This window comes from Mustela lutreola, chromosome 1 (genome assembly GCF_030435805.1).
Source record: "Mustela lutreola isolate mMusLut2 chromosome 1, mMusLut2.pri, whole genome shotgun sequence".
In the NCBI taxonomy this organism is placed as follows: domain Eukaryota; kingdom Metazoa; phylum Chordata; class Mammalia; order Carnivora; family Mustelidae; genus Mustela; species Mustela lutreola.
In genome coordinates, this window is record NC_081290.1 from 52,168,065 (window position 1) to 52,194,248 (window position 26,184).

A 26,184-nucleotide genomic window follows, 5' to 3' on the forward strand; every position below is an offset into this window, starting at 1 on the left:
ACTCTGAGCCTGCCCATGCTACCCTCTTGCGTTGGGCAGCTTCATGGGTTGCAATGGTTTTGGCTACAGGCCAGATGTATTGACTATCTCCAGGATGCCTCTGCTGTGATGATCCAATGACGCAGTGACCTCAGTGCTGAGATTATGATTTCCACATGGCCAAATATATTCCTCCTTGCCCTCCCTACCTCATCACCATCCATCAGTTACCCAAACTAAAAATCCAGGGGTCACCCTTAAACCCCCTCATTTTCCGATTTCATTGATCCCTACCTTATGGTCATTTTACCTCTCCAAATATCTTTGGAATCTTCCCCTCTATTGGTAGTAGCATTGACCTTGCTCAGGATTTACTTTCTTCTGCCTGAAGTATTATAAGTATAACAAGTTCCAGTATCTTTAGTCTTGTATTCCCCTCCCTCCCTCCTTTCTTTACCCCTTAAATTGAGGTTTCATAGTCCATCCAAATTGAGGTTTCATAGTCCATCCATCCATAACCTGGCCACTCCATATTTCTCTAGCCTCCCTTTCTGCTGCTTCCTGATTTGCCCGTTGAAATTTTTAGTAGAATGACATTTTGGATAGATCCACAAACAGAGCCCTTGATTCCAGAACCTCTTAACTTTGCTTTCGCTGTTGCATTTGCCCAGGATTATCACCCTAACTTTATTAGCTTGAAAAACCCTCAGTACCATTTAGGATTCTCTTGTACCACAGGTTAATCTTTCTTTTAAATCTCTCTTGAACATGAATGTATGGATTTGTGCCTACTCTATAAAAAGGAATATGCAGTTTGATTTAATAAAACCATATCAGCAATAGTACCAACTCAGGTGGGCCATTAGATGCACTCTGGTCAGATCCCTGCTACCAACCAGCTATGTGATCTTGGACAAATCACTTGCTGCTCTGGTTCTAAACTCCCTTTTGCTTATAATGCTTTTTAAGCTAGAAGCTTTCCAAAGTTCTCTCCACCTTCCATTTTCTGCATCTTCTCACCAGGGACAAGGCATCTCAAAGTTGTCAATAAAGCAACAGTTTAGTACAACTACAAGCTTCATTTATTGATCACTCTCAGGTAAAGTGGCTTTTATATGAAGTCAATATGTATGTTAAATATATTCAAAGTACTTGCTTTATATACTTATACAAATTGTCCAGTCTGCCTAGCCCCATCTTGTGGACTGCAGTGGTGGTTTTTTGGTTTTCCTTAAAAGATCCCAGTTCTGGAAAGAGAGCTGTTGGCAGAAAGGAAGGAGCATGGATTTTCAAAATCAGATCTGAATTCCAATTCTGACACTATCATTTACTTTTTTCTGTAACCTTGAGGAAGTTATATGACCTCTTTAGTTTTCGTTAGTACCAAAATCAAAATAACACTGTCAGAGGACATATTTAAAACAAACATCAGACTCCAGAGAAAGTATATGGCACACAGGAGGCCCAAAGATATTTCTATTATTTGTGTAATGATGATGAATATGATTCTTGTCATTATACTAGCTAGAATAGAGAAGACCAGGCAAGTGTCGATTGATTGCCAAATCTTTTATTATGTAGGTGTCATTTATACCAACATCAGCTAGCCATAAGGTGTTCTAGTATTTTTTTCTTTCTTTTTAAATTTTTTATTGTCATTTAAATTCAATGAACATATATCATTGGTTTCAGAGGTAAAGGTCAGTGATTCATCAGTCTTAAGGTACTCTAATATTTTATTCAGAAGTAATTCAAGGATATTAGTTCACCTCCTTTACAGATAAGGAAAAAGAAAGCCAGAGTGGCTCAATGACTTATCCCAAAATAATTCTCTATCAAGTGTTGCTTCAGGGACCTGAACCGCATTCTCCAGGCCAAAGGCTAGCCTTCCCCTTAGCTTATGCATCTCACACTTTAGCCAGCATCAACATCACCAGAACTTGTGTAATGCAGATGGCTACATCTAACCCCAGAAATTCTGATTCTGTAGACTTGGGATGGGCTAGAAATTGTGCATTTTTTAACAAGCTCCCAGGGATTGCTGTTGCTGTCCTTTCAGGAACACAGCAATAGAAAACTCTGGTTTTTTTTTTTTTTTTTTTTTTTTTTAAGGGAAGAGATCACAGAGAGGGAAAGGGAAGCAGGCCCCCTGCTGAGCAGAGAGCCCGATGTGGGACTCGATCCCAGGACCCTGAGATCATGACCTGAGCCGAAGGCAGCGGCTTAACCCACTGAGCCACCCAGGCACCCCGAAAACTCTGTTTTGAATGGGCAAGGAGGAGTCCTTGGCTTTCTAAAACACCTCACTCTCAGGAAGTGGCAAAGAGAGAAAGATGAGGCCACATGTCCTGATGACTCCTTACCAGGTTTTGTGGGGGGAACAGCACTGCCAAATCTCAGAAGCTGGGCTACTCTGCCACTCTTGCCTCTTCCTACTACCCTCGTAGACACAGAGCATTAGGTTTCAGAAAAACATGCTTCCCAGATTTATTTTATAAAAATTACAGTTTGTTTTGGCTGACATGTTTATAGTCATATTTGGAGCCTGCAGATGCACATTGAAATCTGTAGTGTCTGAGATGAGAAATTGGCTCTGGTGCTCATCCCTTACTTCTGTGCAGAAAAATTCTTGCAGCTTTTGTACTTTGGTGGTGGGAGAAAATACAACAAGACCAAATGCTATCTGGAAAGTTGATACATGGAATGCAGTGAGGAATTGAACATTGCCACCTATTTATTTCCTCTGAGAAGATGGAAACAGATTATATTCCCAAAGTTCATTTGTTAAGTTGGCAGTTGAACACTCCTGGCTCCTATTTCCATAGAAACAATCATGATCTTTTGGCTGCCTTCTGCATTACAGGAGATGTTAATGAACTTACCTGGAAACCAAATTACCATTTGTGAAAATAATTTCCAAGGAAAAATGCCTTCTGCTATGTGGCAAGAAGGAAAGACGGGTTCAAAGGAAATGCTCCAAAGAGCATTTCTTGGAGAAAGGGGCTCTGTGGTAGATGAGGTTCAAACTCAGAACCAACAAATTCTGTGCAAAAACAGAAGTACTTAAACTCTTCACAGAGTCCTCCTGAAAGTAAACAAGAAAATGTACATGAAGTCTCTCTGCTACTGTATCTTAAACAAAGTAGGCAGTCAATAAATTACAGTTTTTGAAGGAGCATGCCTTCTCTGAGTTCTGTTTCTTCATTTCCATGGTTTTTTTCCCCGTCAGTGGTTCTGTGGTTTTTATCCACATGACTGTGGTCACTGAGGACACAGGAAGCAGAGGGAGAAATGGGGCTTCAAATCCCTCACCTTCCTCAATCATGCAGAACAATTCTACTCACCCCATTAAAATCCAAAGTTTTATAGCCGAATCTATTTTGGCACTCAAAATAAATAAATAAAGACATAAAATATGTTCTCCATTTCAGGACTCAGCTGCCTTGAAAGTCAGATTAGTGACTTTTTTTTTTTTAATCACTCAAATATTTTTTGAATTTTTGTTACTTGTTACATTTTCAATTTCTGTATGAGCAATTTATGAAATAATTTCCTAGGTTTTTCTCCTGGGGGAAACCTGGATTTTTTTTCTCTATCCACAGTTTTGTTACATTTAAATATGAAATATTTAAGGGTGATGTATTACATCTATTAGTGTTAATTAAGGGGAAAATTGTGTGTGTACTTATGAGTGAATGTTTGTTGTGTTGGATAGATGATTCAAGAAATATTCATCAACTCATTATCTAGTACATAGTACATGTCAAGTGTTGCTCTAGGTGCTGGGGATTGTGAATGAAATGGACAAAAACCTGTCTACTGGCATTTAGATTCCAGTGGGAAAACCACATAAATAAAGCAAATACAGGGTCTATATGATGGCAGTAATTGCCAAGAAGAATAAAAGAGTTTAGAAGAGTTGAGGGGAAATGCAGTGTGGAAAATATAGTTCTGGATAAGGCAACCTTCAGAGGCAGGTAAGGTGATAGTGGAATAGTGAGCTGACATTGTCAAGGGAGTAAGTCATGTAGAAATCTGAGTGAAGGTTGGTCCAGGCAGAGGAAACTTCAAGTGCAAAGGCACTGAGGCAGAAGCATGCTTAGGATGACCAAAGCACACTGAGGAGACCAGTGTGGCTGGAATGAGTGAGTAAGGGTGAAGCAGTGAGAGTTGAGATCAGAACATTATGAAAAATTCATTCTGCATTTTGCATGGGTCTTTACTTCTTACTTTTAGACAAATGAAAGCTATTGGAAGATTTTGAGCAGAGTTGTCACATGATTTGTTACATGTTTTAAAAAGTTGACTCTGGGGATGCCAGGGTGTCTCGGTTGGTTACACGCCCAACTCTTGATTTCAGCTCAGGTCATCATCTCAATGTTGTGAGATCAAGCCCCACCTGGAGCTCTATTCTCAGTGCAGAGTCTGCCTCTTTCCTTCTCCCTCTCCTTCTGTCCCTTCCCTCACTCACACACACTCTTTTTCTCTTGTTCTCTCTCTCTCTCTCAAAATAAATGAATCTCTAAAGTAATAAAAAACATAAGGCTCACTCTGGCGAACAGGAGAAATTAAGGGCACACTATGAGAGGTGACCTACATACAAAAATCAGAAAGGAGAGAGAATGGTAGCTTGGATCAGGGGATGGCAGTGAGGTGCTAAAAATTGGTCCAGTTCTGGATAGTCTTCAGTGGATTTGCTGATGATTAGTATGGTAACGGGAGAGCTGCCTATTGGCATTATGGGGATAGATAGCATATACCTACCTGGAGAATTCACCTTTCTGAGACAGGTGGAGTTGGGGCGAGCCCACTCAACAAAAGCCTGTGATTTTAAATGGCCACAAACAAATGTTCACATGCCAGTTATTCTCAATTCTCTTTCTGTCCATTCCCTGGTAATCACAGAGCATTCCAAAGGTGAAGATGGATGATGGATGGAAGATTAAGTTGTTTCTATTAGTAAATTTCCAATTGTGATGCACATGAATTTTCTCACCTTATCTCCAATTAGTGTGTTGCACCGTCACTCAACTTTATGTTTCTTATTTCAAACTTGCATGCCCCAGTGTGTTAGTCCCTTCCAATAGGACTGATTTTGCAACTAGTCCCAGCTTTCAACTAGAGAGGGTAAATGGTTTTTTGTTTTGTTTTTGTTTTCTGGAAACGTGCTCATCCAAGACTCTCCCCGTCTCGAAATCTCATGGTTAATTCAGTTCTCAATGTCTGGAGATTCATCACCTCTTTATTCCTCACCTCCATCTACATCTCTCCAGCTAATCCACCACATTCCTAACTCATTTTTTTCACTTGGAACGGCCTCTTAATTAATTTCTTTGCCTGTAGTTTAGCCACACTTACCTCCCAGTCAATTCTGTACAGAACAACACCAGTGATCTTTCTAAAGTACAAATTTGATTATGTGCCTCTGCTTATAATCTTTCATTGGTCCCCCAGGGCTCTCAAGATTAAAAAAAAAAAAAAAATCCCCTTAGCATGCTTAAAGAGTCCTTGTGATTTGGTCCTGCTTACTTTAGCAGCCTTGTGTCTTGAAATTAAATTTTCCCCCATCCAATCTATGTACTCTCTGTGGCCCCTGTCTAAGCAAGCCCACTCAGGGCATTGAGTTCTTGCCCACATCTGAGACACTGCAATGACTGTTCCCTCTACCAGTAATGCATGCATTTTCCTCATCTTTCTGTGACCTCCAGTTATCCTGAAGATCTCAGCTCAGGTGATTTCTTTTTTTTTTTTTTTTTTTTTTTTTCTAGGAAAACTCTCCAGATTCAAGTATCTGTCTAATGAGCTACTGTGATGAATGACCATTGCTCTCAACATAATGTCTAACAACTGCCTGCTTATTTCTCTGTATTCTCCATTGGACTATAGGCTCTAAGAGAGCAGGGGCTACCTCACTTATATGTATTATAATCCCCTGTGTCAATGGGGGGCACATATTGATGTGGGCACATCCACATATTGGATGCTCAATAATACTTATAGAATTGTCTTGGTTTTAGATGGAACAATGTAAGAATCATAGCTGGAAATCCTTAAGCTTTATCTTTTCCCTTTCACTCCCTGAACTCTAGTACTCTGCACATATACACACCTACAAACCCCCTCCCCACCTCTCACATATATATACACTTGCACTTTGACCAGTTTCAAATTAATCTGTGTTAGGACAACACTTCAGTTTAGAAAATGACTGGGTTTTTACATTTAACACACTGGTCGATTATCTCCTTGAAGCTCTCTTCATTGGATTCCCACAAAAATATTACTTTCTAAGGTCTGCTTAGATTTCTCTCACCACTTCTGCTCTGGCATTCTTGGCTCCTCTTGTTGCTATAATGTTGGCCCCTTGCTCTTGTCTCTCTGTATGTCTTTCCTCCCTGAATATCTCATTCACTCTTGTCACTTCAACTCTCATTTATATGAATTAACCCCAATATTTATCTCTTGCTCTGGCTTCTCTCCCAAAATATAGCTTCATATTTTAAGTTATCAACCCAGCAGCTCTACTTGATTCCCTGCTGGCTTTTCAAATGCAGGTCCATCGAAATTTTAATTATCTTCACCTCCCTACATGTTCCTGTTTCCAGTTTCACTTAAGGATGAGTTGAAGTGACTGTCTGGATCCTTATGAGTTTCCTTTCCCCTAAAATGACCCCAGACCACAACAATGGGTCTCCAGAGTCTTTCTGCACTAGATGGCCCACTTCCTGGTTACAACTAATTGATCCAGGGATATTTGCCTGACTCAAGATGAACCAAACAGGGGCTCCCTTTTTGAAGTTTGAAATTTGGAGATGTATAGATTCCATGGTTTAGAGTGTCTGGAGATAAGACGTGTTAAGGACAGCATGTTCAAGTACAAATGCACAAACCACTACTGTAGCCCCACCCCCACCCGAGCTATGTTCTTTCTGTCCTCAGCTATGTCTTGGTTGTATAGTTCTTCCTTCAAATTCATGAGTTATCCTTGAATCTTTTCAATATTTTTCCACCACTTTTTTTTTTTCATTCTTGGACTATTTAGAGTCATGGAAATGTTGACAAATAATCCTTCATGTTTCACATCATGTTTGATGCCTCTCCTTGGTCTCTTCATCCCTTGGTTCTGCTACGTTCATCTCTCCTTCTTTCTGCCCAGGGATGTGACCTCTGGCTCAGACCTTTGCAGCAGCCCATTCCCTGGTCTTCCTGTCTCCGTTTTTTTTTTTTTTTTTTTTTTTTCCCCTCCTTTCTTTCATCTGTGGTTGCTTTTGTTTTTATTATTGCCAGTTGAAACAAACAGGACACTGCTGTGAGCATCCCACTTCACTATCCAGAAACGTTAATTAAATCTTCATCATTCAACTCTCTCAGAGATTCTTGCAACTCTTCACAGTCTGGTCTCTCCCACATTTCCAGTCTGGTGAATTCTCTCCTGAAACCTCTGCACTGTAAAATGAAGCTAGCTTCTAATCTCTGATTATGACCATTGCTGAGACTGTGCATCCAGCTTTGAATGAGTGCATGGGGGAAGAACCCTGTTTGATGTCATTCATTCATTCACTTACTTAGTCAACAGATAGTTATGAAAAGCCTATATGGCCAAGCAGTCTTCTAGGTGCCACAATACTGTGAAAAGAGAGCATTTAGACTAGAACTTAGTGATGAGAAAGATCAAGAAATAAGAAGTGGTGGGGCGGGGGGCCGGTATGAGGGAAAGAGGGATCAAAAGCACAAAGGCCTTAGGCAGGGATAATCCTGGTTTAGTCAGAGAACTGAAAGGCTAAATGAAGAAAGAGCTGTGGGTGTGAGGGCGGGGGTTGAGAATAAAATTGGTCTTGGTTGAGATCAAAGAGAGGCCAATGCATGGTGAGGAATTGGAATGTCATTCCCAATGTAATGGACAACTATTGAAAGGCTATCACAGGGGAGTTATATGGAAAATACACTTTTTAATCTGACTACTGTGTAATAGTGTATAAAAGTGAAAGTAGGAAATCAGCTGTGTATTTCTTGCATGGTGGTTTGGTAAGACTATATTAGAAGACTTGATGAGAATTAATACTATAAAGGTTATATTTTAGAACCCACAGAAGTTAATGATTGGGTTATACTGAGAGGTCTTGCATATTTTAGTACATAGTGGACACTCAATGCATGTTGACTGATTCATTGAAGGAATGATTGAACTATTATGAATCAACCAGATTCCAGGAAGCAGTCCCTGATGAACCCCAACCTTCCTACTTCTCTACTCCCTTCCTCTTTCGAATTCCCAGGACTCTTGAAACACATTCTTATGGACATTAATCTTCTTCCATGGATTTAGTGATTTATGTGCATTCCTTACCTCCCCGTCTAGACGATAAGTTTCTTCAAGCTATTCATCCCCCACAGTACCTTGCATATTTTGCATGGCACATAATCAATGTCAGCCTTTTTTGAAGAATGAATGAATAAATGCATGAATGAAATGAGATGGAAATTATTTGAAAGCCAAAGTTCTCAAATAAAGAAATGATGACTGAGCCCAGCATCTGAAATCTGAGGATCTTTCCAGATCGATTATCAATTATGCAGCTTGGTTACTTTATGCTCTGCCTTCCTTGGAAATCCAGGACTAATTGAGTGACCAGGAGGGTCTCTGTTTCAAAGTACTGAGCCCTGACAGACAGACTGAGCTGACTTGTGTGATTAAAAACAGGTTCTCATGGCTTGCTTGGTCACACAGCAGTTTGTAACAAGTGTCTTAGCCCTTCTGAATCACAGTTTCTTCTTTTGTCAAAGAGGCATAACAATAGAAATGCCTTGGCGCTGGCTTGTGAAGAAATAGTTATGATTACTTTTGTAAATAGAGCTCTTGCTGTGTAGTCTACCATACCCTGAATGCTTTAACTGTACAATATACTAATCTATTTATTGCCCCTGACAGCAATAGTAGGTACACACTTTTATTATCCTCCTTTTATAAATCGTGAATATGAGGCACTTAGCACAGCACCCAACACAGGAAAAATCATTCTGTAAATGCTAGAGATGAAAAAAAATGCAACATGAGGTGTGGAGCCAGAATGCATAATTTTAAACCCAGTTTTGCTGCTGCTTTTTGACTGTGGATGAAGTACCCCTTATAACCTCAATTTTCTCATTTTTAAGATGGACTGATATAAGGAATAAGTGAGACAAAGTTTGCAAAAGTACATATCTGCATAAAATTACAACAAAATCCTGGATTGATGTAGATGTTTGGACAGTGTGAATGGTGATTTTAATGAACATGTGTAACATATCAGCCCATTTACATGCAATGTTTTGAGGAGGAAGCATCATATGGATCTTCAAAGGAGAAAACTCCTCATTTGTCATAGTTTTGTTATTGAAGTGAATAGTCTTTCAGAAAGTCATGGTCTGTGACTTGTGTCCAGAGGACTGACAGCTTGAAGTAAAATGAATACCTCGTTGCTGAAGATTTTGGTTCAGTGCTAGTCTAATCCATCGTAGGGCATCTGGGCCAGTTAATTAAAGCATTCCCCGAGTGTTTCTTCCACAATTTAGAAAGCACCTCCTCCTCCATTATCTTTTGTGATGCTCTTGGAAGTGTTGTAAAGGAAGAACATTATCCCAGTTCTTTCTTTTCTGATGTTCTATCTCCTGCAGTTCCTAGGTTAGTTCTGGGCTTAGAGGATATACCTGCTCTGCATCAAACTGCTTTTGACCACTAAAATGAAATAGACTGTCCCTGAGTCTGAGCATTAGCTTATATCTTCTCAATTGTTTGGTGTTCTTTCTTAGCATTTTGAAATTTCTTCAGAGTCCTTTCTTAGTGAAAATTGGAAATTCAGAGATAAGAATGCTAATTAAAGCTGCTCTTTCCTTCTGAAAGAGAAGGTTCTCTTTCTGTACATTAAACACACACACACACACATACACACACATGCTCATACACATATCTTAAGTGACTCGTTTTTGATGAAGTAGAGTCTAAATGTGGGGGTTTAGTTTAGGGGTTAGCTTTTCTTTTCCTATTTAAAGCAGTGTTTACAGGTTATTCATATTATTAACTGTGAGGTAGACATAATAATGGTCCTCCAAAGATGTCTGCATCCTAATCATCAAGACCCCATGGATATGCTGGTTACATGGAAAATATAATTAAAGTTTCAGGTGGAATTGAGATTGCTATTCTGCTGACCTGAAAATAGGAAGGTTATCCTGGATAATCCAGGCAGGCTTGATGTAATCACAAGATAAGCGAAAGAGAGATGCAGAAGAGTCAAGTTCAGAATGATACTGCCAGGGAAAGACTTAGCTGGCCACTGCTGGTTTTGAGGATGGAGGTAACCACAGCCAAGGTGTGTAAGCAGTTTCCAGAATCTGATCAAGGCCCGGCAACAGTTTCTTTCCTAGAGACTTTTAAAGAAAGACAACCCTGCCAACACCTGGATTTTAGCCAAATGAGACCCATTTCAGACTTCTAACATTCAGAGTTGGACGAAGATAAATTTGTGTTATTTTAAACCATCAACTTTGTGGTAATTTGTTATAGCAGCAATAGGAAACTGATACTAACTGATTTCAACATTGCAATAATTTAAGTGTAGTCATTGAAAACAAGGAATCTCCAGCAGAGACAAACTACAACACTGACCAAATGTAAGTTCTGGGAAATATGTAATTCTCAGAAGAGAAATGATTCCCTTTCCAGCTCTCCAAGCCTCTGATTTTGGAGCTCGGGTAGGGAGAACATTTTTCCTTTGCCTCTCTTTTTTTCCAAATGAAGTTTAGTTCCTTTCACCAAAAAGATTCACAGATACAGCCCCCAGCTTCTCTGTCTGCTTGTTTGTAGTGGATGCCAGAACCAAGTCTTAAGATGTAGCTGATTTGGAAACACTAGCAAAGGCTAACACTCATGAACAGAATCTGGACATATATAATATTAGGCTTCATCTTCATGCCTAATTCACCATGTCTTCTCTTTCTTATGGATTTCTCTGTTCTCACTAAAAGAAACCTTTCTCTTCTGTAGTGCATGGTTCTTCCTTGCTTCTATCCTTCCTAGATATTAGGTAGATGCCTTAATTCCATGTTACAATGGAAAAAACAATGAACTAAGAATCCAAAGACTTGGCTACAAATCCTAGTTGTCCAGCCTGGGCCAGTCACTTTTCAGAGAGCTACTCGCATTTAGAGAAAAAATACTTACCATGACCTATACCTTACATTCTAAACATATACTCTGTAGGCATTCACTGAACATTTACTATGTGTTTATTCATCCTCAGCAGGAATGCGCACACATTAAGTTCAGGGAAAAGGGACTTCTGTATTCACTAGGGCTTCCCCTGTTCTGACTTTGCAAGTGACAGAAACAATGGTGGCAATCTTGTGTTTGTGTATGTATGTGTTTGTGTGCACGCATGTGTATGTATATGTGTATACATGCACACATGTGAATGAGAGGATGAATGAACTAGCAAAGAAACAAAATTGATTTAGAAGTGCTCTCACAAAAGGACATTGAGACTTCTACGAATAATTCTTTCCAGATATCCCTCCAACTCTTTATACAACAAAGCATATTCAAGATAATTATTCACTGTCCCTGGAGATTTGAAATGCATTCCAGTTCAAACCTGTTGGGTTTTCTTTCCCAAAGTGCTGCTGCAGGACAGGAAATGAGCCAGTGCAGCTCAGAGAACACCCTAGTCAGTCTATGGGAATCTCATGCCCAAGAACAGAGAGAACCAAGCCAATGAAGCAATCAATCTGGGGCAGCAGGGCCCTGCCACAAGTGAATGGGAAGGCATCACAGGACTTTGAAGAGATATTGAAGGCCTCGTGACCTACCTATGGCTCATGCCATATCCAGGGAGATCACTAGTATTCATGCTTTAAAAGCTACCTATTCAATTTCCAGGCTATGGCTGAGAAGGTAGACCTAAAGAGATAGCTGACATTGCTAAGTGCTCCAGAGCTTGACAGACCAGGGAAGGAGGGCGAATTCAGGGCGAAATAACCCCTTGCTCAACCTTTTCCTATAGTCTGCTTTACTCCTATTTAACTCTCATCTGCCTGCAAGTCTGAGAATCTCACAAGTAGAAAACAGGCTACATTCAGCTGTGTACTCTTGACTCTGTCACCTGGGCTGCCATGGAGGATTGCTTGCCTCTTTCCTCAGCACCCTTCATTTTCTTTCTCTCTTCTCTCCTGTTCCTTTGCCTGTCTCCTCTGAGTCCCTTCCCTCCTCTTATTTCTCCTTTCTTCGCTTTCTTGATCTGGCTTCCAGGAAAGAGCTTGATGTGAAACATTTACATTTCAACAAGAGGTAAGGGCCACAGCACGTGCTACCTTTCTGGAAGCCATTTGCACTTTAAATCTTGTTTCTCTTTGTTTCATAAGGCCACAATAAAAACAAAATAAAAACAGTAGTGATCTTTACAAAGGCACCACAAGGATATAAGAACACTGACTCATGGGTGAGAAATCCTGAGGTTAAATCCCAGCTCCTTAACTTCTAGTAATTATCAGGGAGGAAAAACATTTCCTCTACCCTCTTAGGTTCAGTTTCTGGAGGCCTGCAAATTAGATTAACAGAAGATAGATTAATAGGAGAAAAGGCATACAATTTTTATTTTATATATATGGAAGTTCACAGAAAAGAAGTGAAACTCATAGAAACAAGTAATTAGATTCCAGGGCTTATGTGCCATTTTAACAAAAGAAAGGGAGTTTGGGCTTCAAGGGATGATAGATCACAGGGAAGTGACTAGGAAATATATGAGAGAAACTTAAAGAAGATAAGGCTTCTTTTAGTGAAGCTTGTTTATGCAGGCTCATCTTTGTGCTCACTCTCCATCTCCAGTGATAAGAGTTGCTCTCTGATTCCTGGCATAGAAGAAGGAGTGGGTAGCTTCACAAAGGGAAATTTATGCCACAGTTAGGTAGATAAGAGGAGGACTCAGAACTCTTCTTGCATCTGGTGATTCTCAAATGCCTTCAGCACCACAAAATCATTACGCCAAGGTGGCATATTTTGGAATGGCATATTCTGATTTTTTTTTTTCCATAATCTTGGGCAAGTTACTTAAGGTTTGGCATTCCAGCATCCTCATCTGTAATAGGTGTTGTGATGATTCAATGAGATAGTTCATGTAATGTGTATAGTACACTGTTACACAGGAGGGGTTCAATACTATAATCCTAATTATATCATAATAAAGCAAAGGATTATCATCATCATCATTATAATTATTATCCATGAAAATCACTGCCCTCAAGTCAGCCAATTATAGTGGTGTATGGCAAAGACTGTTTTAGAGAGAAAAGAGAAAAAGATCTGTGACATGACAGCCAAAGTTGTATGCTGGATTAAATGGGTGAACCCAGAAGCCCACACAGTTTAGTCCAGATGGCCTAGGAAAGGGAAATCAGAGCAGGAAAAAGGTCATAAATCTCAGGGAAAGATTATATTCTCAAGAACGTTTCCCAGTTAAATTTCCAAATAATCTTCTAATTTGTTTATATGAAGATTATATAACATAAACTTGGATCACAAGATACATGAATATAATTTTTAAGATACATTAGTGCAACATTGTTGGCAGTTTTTCAAGTGGGAGATAGCCCCTCCTCCTTTATGGATTCGATAGGCACTCAAGCCTGAAGGTTGGATGCTTAATTGTTTAATGGATGAAGGTATACATATTTTAAAGAAATCCATTCTAGACACGTTTAGGAAGCTTTCAGAATGAACCCTGCAACTAAGTGAAACAGCGTCGAGTCCTGGCATGTTTGAGTGGAAAGTTTATCTGGAGAATATTTAGGGATCTTTCCAAGTAATTGAGAAGCTCCAAGACAGATGGACGTGATACCCTTTGGGGTGGGGACAGAACAGAATTCACTGAGGGTGAATAGCTTTCATCATTTGGTAAGAAAAATCTTAAAAGTAAAAGAGACACTAAGTTTCACATACCAACCTTATCGTCATTCCTTGTTCTATGCAGATGTTAAGAGGCCTCTTACAACAATTTTCCACTTGCATTTTTCTTCCCTGCCTCAGAGGCCTCAATGGAGCTACGCTACCATCATAGCTGTTGCCCTAGTGGGTGCCCATTTCTGTTCCTAGAAAATCATTCCTCCTCTCCTCACTTGTTTTCAAAAACCTAAATTAGGCTTCTCTCTTCAGTAGGACCTTCTAGATGATGCCAACCACATGGAGGTCTTGCTTCTCTTTCCTCCTATTTACTGAGAGTAGAACATTTTTCTTTCAGAAGTTGATTTCTTTCTAATTTCTCAATGGCTCATCCCAGTTAACAATTCAGTATCATGACAAGCTAGGTGAGTCAAGCTCATTTTGTCCATTTTCCAATGTTTTTGAACATGAACAAGCCAGTTCTGCTTTCTGTACCTCACTTATAAGCCTCCTTAAAATAAAAAGATTGGATTGTTTGAACTCTAAGTGTTTATACAAATATAAACTAATAATTTTAAATTTAAGTTTGACTTAGCATATCCTATATGCATTGCTATTCTATTTATATTTTTGGAGAGATAATAGGTAGATAGATAAGTCTATCTAATTAAATTTTTTTTCTCAACTTCACTATATTTATTTTGGTATTTGTATGATGTCAATAGGATGAAGAACACTTCTTAAAAACCAAGGAACATCACTTAGTGAAATTTCAAACTGAAGCTAAATTTCAAACTGAAGCTAAAACAAAGAGGGGGACATGATTAATTTGGGGTTTCAGGCAAATCATCCTTTTTGAGATTATTTAAAATAATGCAATGGGTCAGTGCAAGGAAATTGAAAGTCTACTCTGACTTCTACTTCCCCCCTCTCTCTCTTTTTCAGGAGGGGTCATTGGCTTGGGTATGCCTCTTTGAAGTCTATTTTTTTACTTTCCCAAGAGTTTCTGGCAATATTTCCCCAGCACAACCCCTTAGCAGAAACCCAGTTAGAGAACCATGCATCAAGGTACAGGGAGCCCCAGAATGCAGTAGTGAATGACACCATGTGCAAAATTTGGACCCAGGATACCCAAGCTCAAGCCCAACTCTGCCAAGTCCTATCTATAAGACTTCAGGCCAGTTGCTTAATCTTTTAAAGTTTCAACTTTATCCTTAAAACCAGAGAAATAATATAGATCTTATAGAATTATGAAAGAATTAAATTAGTTATAAGCATGAAGATTTTAGCATAGTACCTGACACTTAGACCTTCTACATAACTGTCAGCCACCATAATGGAGTAAATCAGATATAAATCATGGTTGTGCCCCTTATTGAATGTAACTGTAAAAATAATCTTGATGATCATTGGTTTTATCTATTTTTATTTTTTGCAATGGTGATAATAACACTTTTCTCATTAGTTTAGGGTAAGATTAAATGAGTTTATACATGTTAAGTACATGTGCCTGGTTTAGAGTAAGTGAGCAAGAGTTGTTAGTTTATTCCTTTGGTATTCTTTTTTTTTGGTATAGAAGACAGACCTTTGCTGGACATCCATTATAATATAAAGAATTGGCAAACCTGAGAATAGTTAGAGATAGAGAGGCATATTTTAACATAACAAACTAGGTCGGGGCTAATAAGCTACTATAATAAAATAATAAAGCCATCACCTGGAATTATTATTTTTTTTAATAATGTATAGCCAACTGTTCTTTCCCAAGATGGCCCTAGAAAAACACTCTTCTTCAAGTGTCCCCCATTTCCCTAGACTGGTCAGATGATGCATGAAACTCATGGATGACACTATTAGTTTACAAAATCCTGCCATGACAGTGGTAGGTGAAAGAGACCCTGGCATTCTTAAGAGCCAGAATATGCTGTAGCTGGAGTTAACAGGAAGAGCTTAGTAAGGGTAGCCAGTACAGATAAGGATTGGCTGGGTCATCAAAAACTCTCATCTCATGGATCTTATATAGGAATGCCATTGTCCTAAAGTGAAGTCTTGCCTGGGATTAACAAAATTATATCCCTAGGTCTTTCTGTGAATTTCAAAGATGGTGGAGATTTCTTTCCGGGAAAATGAGATGTGACAACTCAAAAATTATTTGCTTAAGGATATAAATCAAGAGATCGATTGGTAACTATTTGCTAAAATTTGCTAAGGGATATAAAGGGAATGTAATGAATTTGGTAGTCAGACAAAGCAGTGTTTAAATTCAGCATCTAGGGGCAACTGTGAGGCTAGGTAGGTTAAGTGTCTACCTCAGGCTCGGGTCATGATGTCAGGATCCTGAGATGGAGCCCTGAATCGGGCTCCCTGCTTCTTCCTCTCCCTCCAACTGCTCATTCTCTCTCTCCCTTTCCCTCTCTCTCAAAATAAATAAATGAAATCTAAAAATAAATTTATAAATAAATAAAAATTTAGAAAAAATCTGCACCTATAGCTTCTTAGCTGTGTTTTATTTTAATATGAAATCATATAGGGTTAAAACAGACAGAGTTAACTTGACCTAATTAATTTCTGCAAATCTTTAAAAATTTTTTTTGATGTCCTCTCATCAAATACTCTCAGGAATTTCAGAGAATGGTTACTTAAAACATCTCTTTACCCATCAACTTTCGAGAACCGCTTCCCCTGCACTGATTTGCTTACAAACTGAAAATAACATGCTTAGATAGATTGGTGGTTGGGCAGATAGAGAGATATTTCTCAAAGACATAAAATCCAAAACAAAAAGCACTGTTATAAAGCCAACTTAGTGGTCTAAGTGTATTCCTGATGCCCAGAGGAGAAAAATAGCCTGGTAGGTCAGGAAGTCTTCATGGGGGAAGGACTGAAACCCGTCTTAGAAGAGAGGATGATAAGGAGGAGCAAGGTCCCTTCATCCACCTGGACCCAGCAGAGCCTCTAAGGAGTTGGCCCTGCTGTTGTAATCCCACATCTGCCATCTGTCTTATAGGCACTGGGCTCAGCTCTCCACACTTAATTCTCACAGTAAGGATGAGAAGTGGGCAGTCACACTCCCATCTTGCACTTAGAAAACTGACAGAGATGGAGTGGTTTCCTCAAGATCACACAGCAAGCAAGCAACAGAACCAGAATTCAGTCCAAGCCTGTGTACCCCAAAGCCTGTGTATGTTAGATAAGTTCTTTTTTATTTATCTCGATTTTTTAATTTAAATTCAATTTAACATATACTGTATTATTAGTTTCAGAGATAGAATTTTGTGATTCATCAGTTGCATATAACACCCAGTGCTCATCAAATCAAGTGACCTCCTTCATGCCCATCACCCTTACCCCAGCCCCCTGCCCACCTCCCCTCCAGCAAGCCTCAGTTTGTTTCCTATAATTCAGAGTCTCTTATGGTTTGTCTCTCTGTTTTTGTCTTATTTATAACTTCTAATAATAATGAAAGCTACCATTTTCAATGATTACCACCTCTGTAAAGTCTCCTTCCCGTTCCCACCACTCATCTTTCCCCAGGTGGAGTTGGATTTTCATTCTTGTGCCCCCACTGTACTTCATAGAGAGATCTTTTCAAGTGCTAGTGCATTTCTCAGTCACTTTCAATTTCATACCTCCTTTATTATACCATATGCCCCCACGAGATAAGGTGGGACTTTATCATTCAAGTACTGTTCAGAGCTCGTTGTAGCAGGTTAACAAATGTTAAGAAATAAACAAACTAATGAATGGCTATTGCCTACCAAGTACTGTGCCCACCACTGCTTTGACAAGTAAGTTAACCACTTTAAGCTTCAGTTTCCTTGCCTATAAAATGAAGATGATTATAAAACGCACCACACAGAATTTATCATTGTTGATAAATCCCTATACTATTGATCAGCACATACTAAATGCTTGGTAAATGGTAACCATTATTACAACCACACTTAATTCTCACATTTCTCTTTAAACAGAGTACTTTAAACAAAGTATTATAATCTCAACTTCGCAGAAAATGACCTGTTTTCAGAGAGCCTAAGCTACTTGCGGAAAATCACACAAGAAAGTAACAGAACAAGGAAATGCCCCCCAAAGTCCAAGATATTATTCATAAACCCTGGTTTTTGTAGTGAGTTCCAACGGCTGGGGTTGGCTTTAGCAGAGTGAAAAAAAAAAAAAAAAGAAAGAAAGAAAAAGAAAAAGAAAAAAACCAGAGTGTTTACGCCAGTGTGTTTCTGGTGTAGACCAGAGTCTACGACCATTCCCACAAAGCTGGCTGGGAGGTTTGGTGTGGTTTGGAATAATATACCCCATGGGATCCTTCAAGACATCATGACCCCTGCTTCCCTGATAAGAACCATCTAGCTTGGCTCAGTGGGTTGAGGCCTCTGCCTTTGGCTTGGGTCATGATCCCAGGATCCTGGGATCTAGCCCTGCATCGGGCTCTCTGCTCAGCGGGGAGCCTGCTTCCTCCTCCCTCTCTGCCTGCTTCTCTGTGATCTCCATCTGTCAAATAAATAAATAAAAATCTTAAAAAAAAAAAAAAAAAAAGAAGAAGAAGAAGAAGAAGAAGAAGAATACAAACTCCAAGGGCCCTTGGGTGGCTCAGTCAGTTAAGCGGCTGCCTTTGGCTGGGGTCATGATCCGGGAGTCCCATGACTCATACTGGGCTCCTTGCTCAGCGGGAGAGTCGGCTTCTCCCTTAGCCCCTCATCCCACTCTCTCTCTCTCAAATAAATAAATAAAATCTTTTTTAAAAGAATACAATACAAACTCCAGGATCCTCTGAATCAGGCTTTCCACAAGAGAATATTTTTAACAAGCATCTTGTGTGATTTTTATCATCAGGCAAGTTTGTGAAACTTGGCTTTGAGAGAGGCTGAATCAAGAGTTGAAAGGAGGATAGTGTGATTCCCCCCTCCAGAGGGCAGTTACTGAACATCAGTGTTCTTACAAGGTCCTGCTCTGCCCTGCTCTCCAACCATTCCTGTTTGTAAAATACAAGGACCAAATCAATCTTCCTAATAATGTTCTCATTGTGTCCGAGGGGACCAGACAGTCCCAGTGGAGTGGCAGGTGGGAAGCAGCTTGGATGCTCCTGGTGACAAAGGCAATCGTGGTTCTTTTGCTCCTGCACTTTTCTCCCCAGAAAAACTACCCACGGGCTTCCACGGGAGCTTTCTGACAAAGGCTCCAGGCAGCAGCCACGACCGCCGATTCTGCCCTAGCATCCCGAGAGGGGGCTGAGCTGTCTGGCGGCGCGAGCTCTGGGAGGAGAGAGCCGCTGCTTGGGCAAAAAGGGGGCATTCGCTGGCTTCCCAGGCAGCAAACTAGCGCGCAGCCAGCCTGCTCAGCCCGCGCCGCGTCGTCAGCGCGTGGAGCGCCGCCGTGCTCTCCAGGGCAAGTTTCCTGGGAGTGTCCCTCCTCTCCACCGACAGAGCAAAGTCTCCCGCTCTCCAACAGATGCTCCCCTCACAGCTCTAAGTCCAAGTACCCGCTGGCGGCAGCGCAGAGCCCGGAGGCAGGCGCGCTCTGGTTGGGGGACCCCGCTAGGAAATGCCGGCATCAGCATGAGAGGCTGGACTCCAGCCCCGGTCGGTCCTCACCCCGGGGGGCCGCTGCTCCGCCCGGTGCGTCTGCGAGGAGCTGCTCACTTTTCCCCCTCGCGACTCTTTGTTCCAAGCCAGAGACTGCTCGGATTCTCTAATTAACTCCCTCCGCTCCAAAGGGGTCCGGAGGCTGGGATGCCCTGCCAGCTGGAAAGATGTTGACTCTCGAGTGGGAGTCGGAAGGACTGCAAACAGTGGGTATTGTTGTGATTATATGTGCATCTCTGAAGCTGCTTCATTTGCTGGGACTGATTGATTTTTCGGAAGGTAAAGTGGTCGCTCCCACTCTGTGCGGTTGGTCAGGTCTGGTTCGGAACTGGATACAGAAACTGCAGAAGTTGAGGAGGCTTGATACCCAAAGTAAAAGTTTTAAAATATGCATGTTTGCCGTGGAGCAGCCTAGCACTGGACAGTTCATGTCTGTTTACCCAGATATTTGACACTGGGAGGGAAGGGATACTTCTTTCTCTTTGAAAGCTGTTGAGTGTAGGGTGATATTGTGGGTTAAATATATTTCCAAGGTGCGAAGTTAAGACTCTCTACTATGGGGTGGTAATACAGGTTGTTTTTTGGTTGTCAAGTTCATGATGGCTACCACGCCTTAATGTCATTAGGAATTTTATTCTCTGGAGGAGTACCCTGATTTATGAGGGAAATATCTGTATGTGCCTCATTAAGTAGGAGGTGTGGGGGTGGAGTTGGGTTGTTGATTATGATGTAAAATGGGTAGGCTTTTCAGTTAAAATTGAGTTAATGGGTGTTTGGCAAAAATGTTCTTGAGCACTTAATTTGCAAAAGTGTTTCATTTACATTTCCCAATGAGCCACTTTGCTCATCTCTTGAGTGGGAACCCATATGCACAGGGCATCACTGTTGCTATCAACAAATATTTTATCCATCTAATATAAATTTTACTACTCAAATCAATTTTATTAATAAAATAAGGTGGGGATTTACTCCACCTTATTAAAGGTGGGGTAAAAATGTTGACTGACTTTGCTTTAATAATTTGAATAGATGTGTGTATGTGTGAATATAGAAACATATATACCATATATATGCACTTTTTTTTTTCATGAAATAATTTTTCTACTGAAATAAGATACTTTGAATTATTTAAACCTCGGCATCCAAGGTCAATTCTACATCTAAGCTCTCCTATCTTCCCAAGCAAAAGAAAGTAGTTCCTAAGACACTTGTTAATATTCCTTCCAGATATGGGAAGGATCTTTTATTGCCGAGTTTTTTATGATTGTTCACTTCTCATGTTGTGTGTAATGTTGGAAGATGATGGAAATATTTAAGCCTGCCATGCTTCTCATCTTTCTAACTGCAGGAGCTAACACCTGATGGCTACAACGACATCATCCCAAACTACATCCGGTATACAGGTTGTTTCTGTTAATATGTTATAATGGTCAATGTATCTTATCTTTAGGAAGTTTTTTTTTTTTTTTTTTTAACAAAGTGAGTTTGTTAGGTTCTAACTATTTAGACCTCTGTAAAAACACAAGTTCCCACGTAATTTTCATATCTTCTTGTAAATATTCTCACTCTGTGACAAGCTCTGCTTAGGCACACAAGAGAACAATGTCATCATGGGATTAAGTAAAACCTCAGAAATTAGTTTCTTCCTTTTCTCATATTACACAGTGATTTCATTTAACCTCTGGAAGGAAAACAATGCACCAGCAAACTTCTTCAAGTGCTACAGAGCAACCTGTGCATTGTGGTATTGTAATAAAATGCAGATAAGATCATTTCAATTTCTGTAATGGGAATAGTTTCCGTTTGTTAAATTTTGTCACCATATTAGTTTTTGTTTTCTGAACTTGGCTGAGCAATAGCCCCCAAATTTAATGGATAATACTCCAGAGGGCTTGGTCTCATAGCCAGGTGAAATATTTGCTAAATGACAACAGCCATGGGGGTACTGAGGAAGTCAACCTTCCCAGTGCTATAAGGTAGCACTTTTATTCTTTTATTGCCCATGTTGATAATGAATGCATTTAAGGTTTAAGACCCCTGCAAATGACTCCGCTTTTCTTCTTAACTTCTATTTTATGTCACTTAAAGTTGAAGATTTTCACATGAAAACTTCAAATTTGAGTTCCAACAATTTGAAAAGTAGAATTGTAAACCTGACTCCCTCAACTACAATCACAGATTTTTGTGCTAATCTGAAATGTCTTTTTTGGGGTAGATATCCATATTCATTTTCAACTAATATCCATTTCCATAAAAGATTTGATATTTCTTTGCAAACACACAAATATAGATGATGCGCCTACACTTTTATAGCTATTATGTAAAATGTCCAATAAGCTGGGAGCAATTTGGGCTCAATATAAAAGTCACCATCGTGCTTAAATTCAAAGATGCTGGTACCACCATACATGAGGAATAACCCATTTTACTTGACAAGTCTATCATTTTTTGTTCTGAAGTACATATTAGAAAATGCTGATCTAGTTCAACTCTTTCATTTTACATAGGAAACAGCTACAAACCAAAGAGGTTAACTGATCTACCAGAGGCAAAACCAACTGGAGGAAAGACAGGACCAAAACCAAAGACTGCTAAGCAGCATATGGTTATAGTTTTTCTACCATACCACACTTTCTCCTTACTTCTTTTCTCTAGTATTGGAAAAGAGAGTGAATGAAAATCTATGTGGGAAATGTCCTGAATTCTGATATCTTGTCCTAAACAGTCCACTAACACTCTGAGAGATTTCTGGGAGGAAATACATCCATAGGAAAGATTACACTATAACCACACAATTTCTACAAGGTGTTGACTCCAACCCAAGTGTGGGATCCAAGCATGGCATGTAAGTGAGCTAAGCCAGTCTACTGACTATATCATAGACTGGTGGCAAATTGGCACAAAAGTAGCCAAGCCAAGTGGTCTCCTGAGCTTCTTTATCTCTGAGACCTGCACTGCATTTTGACTTTCTGTGATGTACACTTAATGGCTATAAATACCTATTCCAGGTAGAATCCAACAGTGAGACTCAATAAGACCATGAGAACTATGGCAGAAGCCTCCTGTCTGTGTATTCTCAGGCTGTGGGTAGTTTCCAGTAAGAAGCTGACCAACAGTCAAGTGGAGGAATAAGAAGAAGGCACAAAATACAGAGAAAGCCACAAACTATTAAATTATCCCTCAGCCTTTCTACCTACAAAGGGCAAAAATTCCCCAAAAGACTATCCCAATGTAGACTGCCAAACTTCGCACTGACTGCTCTAGAAAATATAGCCCACAATAAGGCCAAGGAATTAACCATTCTTTTGGGTGGAGAAATGAAGATGAAGCTCAGAACAGAGCCGTGAGATTCTTTTAGGCCACACTGAACTCTTATACTATCCTCAGGGGCAATGATTCTTTGCTGGTATAACTATGGAGCATTTTCTCTAGTATGGCTATACATTGATTTACTTAGAAAGTAGTTCTGAATCTATTTGAATGAGAGGATCTGTGGTTTTGTTGGGGTAAAGCAATGTTACCATAGTATTATCATCTACAATGGCTAATGAAAATTAGCCACGGATAAAAAAGAATAAAGAGAAACATTTCCGCTCCCACTTAAATTAGATTCTGATATTGATAAAAAACCTCATTTTGAAAATACAATTCTCCTTTGGTTGAAATTCAAGGTTTAGGAAACAAAAGCAATTTATAAAGAGGATTCAAAAGACTAAAGGGATTTTAATATGATGATTTGAGGTTTTACACATATCCACTCATTAATAAAGAAAACTATGAAGAACACTCAGGAAATGGATTTTATTATTTAATACATTTAGCATATAATATATGTCTTGTTGAATTCTAAATGCATGTAGTGTTCTCTGGTAGTCTTGGACAGTAGAGAGGTGTGCAAGATGAACATTAAAGGAACATACCTTCGGTGAACTTACAGTCTAGGAAAGGAAACAATTTACCACACAAGACAGAAGAATATCAATGCTGGGTATTAGAGAGAAATGGCCTGCAAAAGCATGGATGGAATGGTACACTCTGGAAGGAAACAGTTATACAGGACTTCGTAATATGAAAAGGACTTCCCAAGTTAGAGAAGGGAAGAAGAACATTCTAGGCTAAGCAAAGAGCATGAGTTGTGCCCTTAAGTTCATGGATAAGGGCAGTGGCATTCACACACATAGGTGTCAGAACGTTGAAATGGGAGATGTAGCTGAAGAGATGGCTTGAAGTTCAATGCTAAGAGTATCTACTTATTCTTCAACCAGTGAAGAACTATTGATTCAAAATCTTCAAGTTGGGGGGGAAAAGTGAGCGATGTGACAGACCACTGTTTTAGGTGTTCAATCTGGGAGTAGGTGAAGATGAATTCTGTAGTAAAATCATGGAAGGATAAATATTAGTTATGCTCTTGGAACAATTCAGGTGACAGACAATGGGGCAAAAATCTATGGATTGCCCTTCTCAATAAAATACTTAATGTGAACTGTCAATTTCCAGTTTTTCCAGAAATTCATGTTTACTATAATACCTTTGGCCTGCACTTGTTCCAAGATACCATAATTGTATTTTATTTTAGGACAACATTGTTAGGTTTTAAATATCTTTCTTGAGAGAAAAAAAAGAAGTGGAAAGCATACAGAGGTTGTAGTTACAGATATGGTAGCACCATTTACAGTGGAAACTTAACAGTTCGGATAGGTATATTGACATTTTGCAAGATCTTCAATTATTTTGAATATTTCATTTTAGAAAAACATATGAAGCACAGTACAGAGAGTGGTATAATGTACTCCCATGTGCCCATCAATAATGAGCATCACTTTGCTCATTTGTGTTTTGGCAGTGGCTTGTCTTTGAAAATATTTCTCCCTTGTCTGCAATGCCAGGCACTTTGCTAGGCCCAGGATACAAAGATGAATTAAAGATAGTCTCTAACCTGACAGAACTCTCCCTTGTTTAGGTAGATGGGGAATATAAAAGAAAGGCACTACATTACAGTAGATAGATCAGTATAAGTAAGTCCAAGATACAGAAGAAGAATGGAAAGTAATAAAGTCCAAATGGAAGAGCTAGAAATGATCAGAGATGCCTCCCTGGAAGAGCTGACTTTTAGGCTAAATTTTTATAGATAAAGAGAAGTATATCATCTTCATAGGCCAGCAAGGTACTTATGTAGTTTCCATATGCAGGACTCTGGGTGAGGTAATTCTATATGCCAACACAGGAACATGGTCCACAATGCAGAATTCAACAGAGAGTGTCAAAGGGAATTAAAACAGTTTTATTCTTTCTTCTTGATTATGTAATTATCCATGCCATCTACCCTAGGAAGACACTCAAAACATTACAGTGTGAGTGCCATTTACTCTTATAGAATAATAGTGCCTGTGTACTTCTTCTTAGGTTGCATAATTGAGGGCCTCCAGTGCCTCTTTCAAGTTTCCATGGTAGCCTGGAAACTGTTGATTAGTTGGCTGCATTGGCTTTTGTTTTGTTTTGTTTTGTTTTGATTTTTTTTTTTTTCTGTGAGGGAGATTTCAGATCAAAATCCCACTTCAGAGTAAAGATACCCACATACCAAAGGCATCTGGAGCAGCTGTTCATTAGAACCCCATGACCATGAGAAATAATTCCAAATGAGATATCCAGCAGTAAGCTGAAAAAGCCCAGCTTACATGTGCTTTGATTTGGCTGGGAAAGTAGCCCTTTCAGTTTTATAACTGGGGGGGAAAAAAAGGCCTTAAATTTATTTATTTTTATTTTTTTATTATTATTTTTTTTAATTTCACAGACAGAGATCATAAGTAGGCAGAGAGGAGGCAGAGAGGAAGAGGAGAGAGAGGAGGAAGCAGGCTCCCTGCTGAGCAGAGAGCCCGATGCCAGGCTCGATCCCAGGACCCTGGGATCATGACCTGAGCGGAAGGCAGAGTCTTTAACCCACTGAGCCACCCAGGTGCCCCTAGCCTTAAATTTACACATGAAATCAAACACATGTGTATCAAGCACCTACTGTGTGAAGGGACATAGAGGACAAAAGGACATTTTGATAAGAGTACAAACTTGAATAACTAATCCAAGACAAAAAGAGTCTGATGAGAGGGAGAAAGGGTTCTATAAGATTTGAAGAGAACAGCCAGCCCATCCAATTGGAAGTTTTCAAGGAAGGTTGAAAGAAGACAGTGGTGGTACTGAATCAAAAGACTGACAGAGACTGGAGGCTATGTAATCAGCTTGGTTCTAAAAGTCCTTTAACCCATTTAAGATACCAAGTGTCTGCTTCAGATCTGGCAATGTACTTGGTACTGACAGGTTTGGGGAATATTATTTTTCAGTTTTGCTTACTCTGAGAACCCATTCCCCACCCCAGCTAGGAGCAGAGAGCTGGAATCTTAATGGGGAGGAGAGAGGATGGTGGAGAAGTTGTACATTTCAATGGCCTCCAGCCAAAGGTTATCAGGAACACACCCGTGGTAGAGTAATTTGGCCTCACTGCTCTTTGCAGGAGAGGGAATCCACACCGTGGAGAGCAGTGGAACAGCTCAGTAAGGAGATATGAGAACAGACTTAGTGCATTTGCACTTCTGTTGGGGGATTATGATTTTGGAACTGGGCTTTGCTCTGGATTAAATAAAGTCAAGAAACTAGCCTAATTCTATGATGATCTTAATAAATCTCTTCTATAAGTAGCATAGACTAGACAGA

The 26,184-nt window shown here is 39.7% G+C and overlaps 1 protein-coding gene across 2 annotated transcripts in view; it reads left to right on the plus strand.

Moving 5' to 3' along the window:
- Positions 1-26,184, plus strand: part of KCNIP4 (potassium voltage-gated channel interacting protein 4) — a 524,826-nt gene that overhangs the window by 270,430 nt on the left and 228,212 nt on the right. Inside the window, exon 1 of one of the 2 annotated variants that reach the window (XM_059164741.1) lies at positions 19,144-19,761. The exons of the other annotated variant lie outside the window; for it this stretch is intronic. Within the exon in view, the coding sequence (XP_059020724.1) occupies positions 19,650-19,761 (112 nt within the window). The 5' untranslated portion in view covers positions 19,144-19,649. Of the gene's footprint in view, positions 1-19,143; positions 19,762-26,184 lie in introns of those variants that run through there. 2 annotated transcript variants of the gene reach the window in all.